Source organism: Kryptolebias marmoratus, linkage group LG13, assembly GCF_001649575.2.
Source record: "Kryptolebias marmoratus isolate JLee-2015 linkage group LG13, ASM164957v2, whole genome shotgun sequence".
NCBI lineage: Eukaryota > Metazoa > Chordata > Actinopteri > Cyprinodontiformes > Rivulidae > Kryptolebias > Kryptolebias marmoratus.
The window spans coordinates 7681548-7689807 of record NC_051442.1 but is presented as its reverse complement, the minus strand read 5'-3'; the positions used below and the strand labels follow the sequence as shown (position 1 = coordinate 7689807).

At 41.4% G+C, this 8260-nt stretch overlaps 1 protein-coding gene across 1 annotated transcript; it reads left to right on the top strand.

The window, feature by feature from the left end:
- Nucleotides 1-316: 316 nt before the first annotated feature.
- On the top strand, nucleotides 317-6888 carry spry4 (sprouty homolog 4 (Drosophila)). Its single transcript, XM_017421439.3, has 2 exons — nucleotides 317-582; nucleotides 2595-6888. The coding sequence occupies exon 2, from the start codon at nucleotides 2646-2648 to the stop codon at nucleotides 3774-3776; it is 1131 nt and encodes a 376-aa protein (XP_017276928.1). The 5' UTR covers nucleotides 317-582; nucleotides 2595-2645; the 3' UTR covers nucleotides 3777-6888.
- Nucleotides 6889-8260: the final 1372 nt, after the last annotated feature.

Genomic DNA, 8260 nt, shown 5'->3' with positions numbered 1-8260 from the left:
TGTGACCAAAATAAAAAAGCCCACATTTATTCACACACTTAAAATGCACCCATTCTGTTCCATTCATAAAAATAAAATGAAAAAATCTCAGCATCGCGCATGCGCAACACGATTCGGTGTCCTCCCCATTCATAAAAATGTATCCTCCGCATTTATTCAGCCCTCCCCGGTCCGCTCTTCCCTCCCATTCAGAAAAAAAAAATAGAAAAAAAAAGTAAAAAAATAAAAAAAAGCGGGGGCATCTGCGCAGTGCCGTCCCCTTCCTTTCCTCTTACCCTCCCATTCATAAAAACGCTCTTCCCTCCCCCTCGGTGGTTGCAACATCATATTCACAGCTCCGCGTCCTCAACCGCAGTCGCCTTTTATGCACCAGCGAGAGGAGGAGAAGAAGGAGAGCGCTGGAGATCCAACTCTGCTAATCTTATTCTTTAAATAAATAAATAAATAATTCACCCCCGTAACATTTGGATTTGTCTTCCCCTGCCTTTGGAGCTACTCACCCCTTCGGACTGGAGTATTACAGCTGCGCGCAGAACGTACGTGCGCGTAACGAGGAGATGAGAATTGCATCCTGAAACCACAGTAAGTCACCTCTGCTCTCCGTTTTTTATCTATTTATTTATTTATTTATTTATTTTATTTTACGCGTTTAGAAGTCGTGAGCGCAAATCCGAGCCGCCACCGACCCGCTCCTGCACGAGCCGTGCTCATATTCAGGTAAATATTTAAAGCGAGACCGGGAGAGGGGGGGGCGCAGGACAGAAGAAGGAAAGATGTCGCTGCTGAGAACCGCCGACACGCACTTCTCAGTCCGTCTTGTCTCGACACTCTCGTGACGTCTCCCGCAGATCCTGTCACAATCGATGAGCAGCGGAACGGATTTCGGTCACGAACCGAACAGCTTGAAGTCCGAAGCTGCGCGTGTCTGCGTCTGCAGCGATCTCCTGCCTGCCTCGCGCACCACACTGCTTATATTATTTACGTATTTAACCTACAAAGGCAGGTAACACTGTCTTTGCGTTAACTGGATTTTTTGGGGGGGATCGTAACGTCCACATTTACGCAGAAAAAAAGTGCCCCGCTGCTGCCCGTCCCGTGGCACTCAGTGTTCCGTTTCCTCTGTGAAGCTCCCACTTGTGTTATTTTACAGATATTAGGAGGGGATGTTGAATACGTGCCTATTACAGCACCTATACAAACATTCTATTTGAGTATGTCGAGCGGCCGCCTCCGGTTCTTATGACTCAGTCCATTCACATATTCAAGGGAGGGACGCGCGCACACACGCACTTGCGCACGCATAGTTCCGGCTTGGAGCTCATAATGGTCTAGATTTTGACGATCACAAGCGCTCGTGTCCGTGCCAGCAATGTCGCAACAGGTTTCTCAACCAGGCTTGTTTTTTTGTTTTGTTGTTTTGTTTTCTTCCCAGGTAGGAGAGAAAAGAGAATAGCAGGAGCAAATGGCCCATTTTCGCTTTAAATGAGACACAAATAAGCACATTTCAACATCATTTTCTTGGCTACGTTAAAGTTTGAGAGTTTGCCCGAGTGGTGGAGAAGTAGGTTAGTGGAAATGTGGGTTGCACTTGCTCTCGTCAATGATCTCTTTCTCTTTTTTTATTTTTTTTACTTGTCTATGGGGGTCTACCTGCTGTCGAGCGCTCATTGAAGGAATAAATGCGAGCGATTTCATTGAGCACAATAACTGGAGCGCACTGATTCATGCCTGAGAGCAAGCCAGCAGCTCTCATTCACAAACAGCTGCAGTTCACAAAATCAGGCCCCATTCACAAATTCAAACACTCTCTCTCTGATTTAGATTTGTGTTTATTTAGGCTGTGAATTGAACAATAACACCAAAGAAAAAAAATATAACTGTTTTAGTGTTAAGCAGTTGTACATGACCTAATTCCCTTTGCCTCTTGGCTTCATTTTCTCTTTTCATCCAATCTCCCCTCTGCCTTGTTTTGCATCTTGGGAGTCTTTTGCATGCAAGCCCTGCTCCGCGGTGCTCCCTGCTCTTTAGAAGGGGGGGAGGCGATGAGAGTTTATTGTTCTAATGTCAAAGTTAGAATGAAGCAGGTTCAGACTGAACCACCCCTGTTGGTGCTTGGTCTAATAATCCCTGTAGTTTGAAAGAGCTTTCTGTTCAGAAAAGTGCAAAATTCAGCATGGAAAACTAAAAATTACTGTATTCAAGGATTTGAAAGTTTTCTTGGGTGAATTTTATAAATTTTCACATAAAATCTGAGAAGGTGAATTAAACATTCTGTGACTTATCACGCTCAGACTTTAAAGATAAAGAGATTTTTGCACTTTAATAAAAATTTAAAGCTCTAATTATATGTGAAAAGTTGACAAAAATATATTCAAAATAAATTATAAAAATTCATTTCTTTTCTCATTAAGGTTTTAGCTTGGAAGAGTTTTGCAATATATTACTTTCTGTATTGAACTAACTATTATGTTATCCTTTTCCTGGATTAAGACAAAACCTTTGGCGATCAATCAGGGACTAAAAGAAGACAGGGCAAAATCATAAGAGCCAATGCAGCGAGCCATAATTATGTCTTTTGTTTCTTTTGTTTGCAGTCTTGCTAAATGCCACTTTAGAGTGAAGACGTGTGAGGCACCAGTCGACACATGGAGTCCAGGGTTCCCCACCACATCCCCGGAGTGTCCTCCTCCATCATATCCCAGCCCCTGCTGGACAGTCGAGTGCCCTACGGTCGTCTTCAGCATCCAGTCACCATTTACCCCATAGACCAGATAAAGTCTTCGCATGTGGAGAACGATTACATTGACAGCCCTGCCGTTGTCGCTCAGCAGCCTCTGAGCCAGAAGTCTGAAAACCGAAGGATCACCTGGCTGGGTCAAAATCAGGAGGCGTTCCTCAGGGCAAACCACAACCATCACCACAATCATCAGCATCAGCCCCAGCAGCAGGGCAGGTGTGAGCCTCACACCCACCAGGACACCACCACTCACCCTTGGATTTCCTTCAGTGGAAGGCCCAGCTCTATAAGCAGCAGCAGCAGTACCTCATCAGATCAGAGGCTGCTGGACCACGCTGCGCCCACGCCAACAGTGGATCACCACCATCACCAGGGCCCCATCAGTACAATCACTACCCGAACTCCTGGGTGCCCCTCCTCTGAATCTAAAGTCCTCACTTCCTCTTCCTCTGCTTCTTCCTGTTCCTCTTCCTCAAAATCACTAGACCTCAAGTCTGCTAAGACTCCTGCTGGAGGTGTGTGCTCCAACAGGGGTCAGCAAGGGTTGGCGTTGATCCCTTCCTCCCCGACCGAGAAGAAGCACCTCCTTCTCTGTGAGCACTGCGGGAAGTGTCGATGCACGGAGTGTACGCTCCCCCGAACCTTACCCTCTTGCTGGGTCTGTAACCAGGAGTGCCTGTGCTCGGCGCAGAACCTGGTGGACACGGCCACCTGCATGTGCCTGGTCAAAGGGATCTTCTACCACTGCGCCGAGGATGAGGACGATGAAGGCTCCTGTGCTGACAAGCCCTGCTCGTGTTCCCAGGCTAACTGCTGTGCACGCTGGTCCTTCATGGCTGCCCTCTCCATGGTCCTGCCATGCCTCATCTGCTATCTACCAGCCACGGGTCTGGCCAAACTGGGACAGAAATGTTATGACAATGTTAGCAGGCCCGGCTGTCGCTGCAAGAACTTACAGGGTGGCACAAGTGTCCCTGTTAGTAAAACTGGAGGCGTGGACGCAAAAGCTGGGACAGAGAAGAAGCAGCAGGGTTCATGATAGTGGACCAAACTGTACGGCATTGGCCTTGCTAGAATGTGGACAGGACCACACAGTGCTTACTCACTCTCAATGGACTGGACAATGCAACACCAACCCATTAAACTACCCCATTAATCTGCTGGAAGATGACTTATGTAAAACAAAGGTACTTATATGGCTTCTTGACCTATGTTTAATAGTGTGGATGATCAAAATGGGCCAACCGAGAGAGGTAGCTAGTAGGAATAGCTAACAGGCCCTCTGAGATGTTTTTTTTTTCTTTTATTTGTATGCTTTGTAAGAGTGACAAGAAGAAGAGACTAGACTGTGGGACTGGTGTCTGTGATTTGCAAAAATGGCTGAAGGCACAAAGTCATTGAACCTTTCTGCTGCTCAATATTTTTCAGCTAATTTTGAAACACTAACTAACCAGAAACTGGTTAATAATCCTCACATTACTTCAAAATAAAAAAAGGTATTTTTTCCCACCCATCTCCCCAAAAGCACAGCCCGGTGTCAATATCTGGTTACCTAGAAAATACTGTGGCTTTATTATATGCCATGCGATGATCACCATATTCTAACGTTGCCATTTTTTCCTCTGAAAGATGCTAGCTTGCTAATATTTTATCTCTAGGTTTTATTTCCATGAAGGAGCTGTAAAAACAACCCCTTCTCAGACGTTAAAATAACAATAATTTTCCCATAATTTTCATTCTGTATCGTGAGTAAGCAGTTGTGCTGCAAGTGAAAGATAATCACTTTGCAGTGCGTTTTCTATTTTTGGGTGGTAAAGCTTAGACATTCTGAACTATTTTGAATGCTGTTCACCAATCACCTCAGATGTAATGCATGTCACGGTCTGCATGCTCTAGTATAATGGTTACCCACCGTGCTAGAAGTGGATTTGTAGTAGAGAAACGTGTAAAAAAAATCAAGCAAACTAAAAAAAAGACAAAAAAAGAACACCCAACCTTCTCAGGGATTGTTACGGTAATCTTCTTTAGAACTTGGCCTACCGCATTTTGATTTCTAAACTGCCTAAGAGCCTGGTCTGCTTCCTCTTTGCACAGAAAGGAAATGTTTTGGGGCAAAAAAATAAATAAAATAAAATAAAATAAAAGGCAATCGTGAATAATTTAAAATGGGTAAGCTAAGAGAGAGTGGGCCAGGAAATAACATTTTGCAGGTGATAGAGAGTGAAGAGGCTTAGCATAGCTCCTGTAGTGTCCGTATCCAGTCAGCCTTTGTCAAAATCAAACCTGCCACTTGCACAACCTTTATAGGAACCCCTTAAAGGACGTACTAAAGCACAGTATTAACCACCTCAGCTATCTTATATTCCGGTGGCCTACATCGCATTTAGACCACAGAGCCCCACCCACCTCTACACACATCAGTGTCTTCATTAAACTCAAATCAGTATGCTGCATAGCTGTGTAAGTCAAGATAGCCTTTTATTCTTAAAGTCTATTTTTGTGGCTCGCATGATGTTCTTAGGATTTTGCCAAAGGAAGCTATTATACAGTAGCATGTTTTCACAGTCTGAGTGATCCCAGTTGGTATGCACTCTTGCCAAATGGAGTTGACAGCAAGTAAAGGTGTGGAGCCCTTTAATACAGACAGTCATTCCTGTTTGGCATCAAGGCATATTGGCTTCGTTGCTCCATAACACATCTCTCTTTCGAGTTGGACCTTTATCTTCCATTTGGGTGCCTAACTTTGCTCATACTTGTATTTGTCTTGTTGCACAAAGCTGATATCACACAGGAAATGAAAGGAAAAATGAACAAAAAAAAAACAAACAAACAAAAAAACAGGTTTTAGTGTGAATGTATGAGGCAATATTTCAAAACCTAGCAATTCAGTCTGAGAGAAAGGTGCCAAAACTGAGAATGAATGGGCAGGTGGCCAGCAAAAATCACAAATGTTTTGACAATATATTTAGTAATAGAGCTATGCAGGTGAAATGTTATTTGCTGTAAATAGTTTCACAACATTTGTGTTCCTTAGAAGAGACTTTTAAATGTCCTCGAAAGATTGCATGGTACATTATAACTACAATTCAGTACAAAATATATAGAGAATATATTAGATATATATTTTGAGGTTAAGAATAAGATGTTTTTTTGAGGTCACAAGGAAATGTAAAAAGAAGCTTGGTGGGAAGAGAAATAAAAATGACAGGTCTTTCTATCACTTGCACTTGATTTAGAAAAGTGTGCCCGGCAATAAAATAAAAGAACAAAAAAAAGAAACAAATCTGTTTATGCTATCCATGGCTCATTAGCAGTCGAGAGGCTAAGCTAACTCCCTCTCCGAGTCCTAAAGACTGTGGACTCATTGAATCCACACAAGGAACACAGTCAACCCATTTCCTGCTGTTACTGCTCAGTGTCACAGCTCCTTTTCTCCTTCTTGCTTTTCTTCCTTCCTCTCTTCCCTCCCTCCTTCCTAAGAAAAAGTCCAACAAACACCCCGGGTCTGACTTGATTGACAAACACAGCTGCTGTTCATAAACTTGTCATACCACAGAAACAGGAGACACAGGCTCTCTCCCCATTCCTTGCTACATTTTTCCCATCTTTTCTTTAAATTTGTGTTCAGCGCCATCTCTACCACCAGTAAACTCCTGTCTTTCCAACAACTGCTGCCTTTTCTTTTCAGACAAAGCAAAAATGACGCTCTTCACTTTATGTCAGCTTTGTACCAAGACACGGCTCGCTCGCCTGTTGTTGGTGTTCAACAATCACCAACAACTCAAATACATTTAATGTTATTTTTCCTCCAGTGCTGTGACTTTTACTCATCAATACCATTTGGATTTTGTTTTTATTTTTTAATTTTTAAATTCAAGCAAGACAAAAAGTCTGATAAAGTTGCTACTCCATTCCTTTATACCTTTGCAGTGTCAATGTTGAGGGTTAAGAAACGAGATCTGTGCTTTTTTTGTTTAGATATTACGAAAAGGAAAAAAAAATCTCATATAAAAGTTTCCCTTTATAGATATATTTATTTTGAAGTTCTATTTTATATAGTATTTATTTAGATGCCAACTTTTTGTTTGTGAAGAAAGCTTATGTTGAAATGGAATGTACATTGACAATGGAAATATATATTGTTAAATATACTTGGCTGTTGTGTTGTTTTTGTGTGAGTGTAAAGGTTTCGACCACATAAAAGACACACATATACTTACTTTTGTAAGTATTTTGGATACAAAACCAAAGAGACATCATGTGATAAATGAACTCATTATTGCACTTTCCAGATTTTCATTTAGGCCAACATACTTTTTTTATTTAATTAATAAAAAAGCATAAAACTTTCAGTATTGGTGGACATATAAGATACATTTCTGAACAAATATGTACAGTATTATCCCAAGTTATCCCACACATATATGTCTAAAGCCAGACTTTTTCTAAATGGTCTTTGAATCAATAGTTAGTACTTTTGGCTTTTTGAAGGTCTTTCAAAGATTTTCCTTCGACTTTCTTCACACATTGTCAGCCGTTTTTTGAAATTAATGTTTTTTAAGATACTTAATCTGATCATTCCTGTAAAAATAGGCTCCCAAATTTAAAATATAAACCAATGTTGTATCAATACATAGCTGACAGTTTAGCAAAAAATGTTGGCACTTTGTTATCAGCAGTCTTTCACAAAGACACAATTTGTTCCAGTTTCTTTAACTGAATCTATAGAAAATTCTTTTTCACAGGCAAAAACAATATTTTATCACCTCTAAGGTGATTCCAGATGAACAATTTAATAAAAACTTGTCATACAACAAATAATCAACTAAAGGATTAGGCATCTCTCAGGACCTGTGGTTTTTTTAGACCTGACGCTTCTTTATTTGTCTGGTCCCTTTTGTTTTTTGTTTTTTTAACAGCCACTGCACAGTTTGAGATTATGATCAGGTATAGAGACTGGAGTCAAAGTCCATAAAATAAATTTAGACTTTGGAAGATGTCCAGAAAGACAGACTAACAACTGATCAGGAAAAGATTACAAGAAAAATCTGGCTACTTAGAAGCAAAGCATAAAAAAAATGGGGTGGTTGAATACATTTGCACAGTACTGTGATTTCAGCCGGAAAAAGGACAATTATACTATATAATATGTAGTATAATGTAGTAGCATATAGTAAACATATATAGTGTATTTATGTTATGCAGTGCATTTTACTTTGTAGAAAAACAACTATGGTTGCTTTACTTTATCACTCCAGCTTCCTGAAGTCACCCTTCCTGTGGCTGAATGAGCCACTCACAGTAAAACACGGTTGGGGCCCTAAAGGCCAAATTAAACCGAGTGACCTTAAACAGAAAGAAAACATTACATAAGAAACAGGAGGTAATCCGCAGACTTCCTCTGGACGTTGTAACATGAGAGCTGCACTGCTCACCTGGTCACCTCATATCAGAGCTTCAGCTCCACAGCTGCTGTGTGTGTCTGTGTGTGTGTGTGTGTGTGTGTGTGTGTGTGTGTGTGTG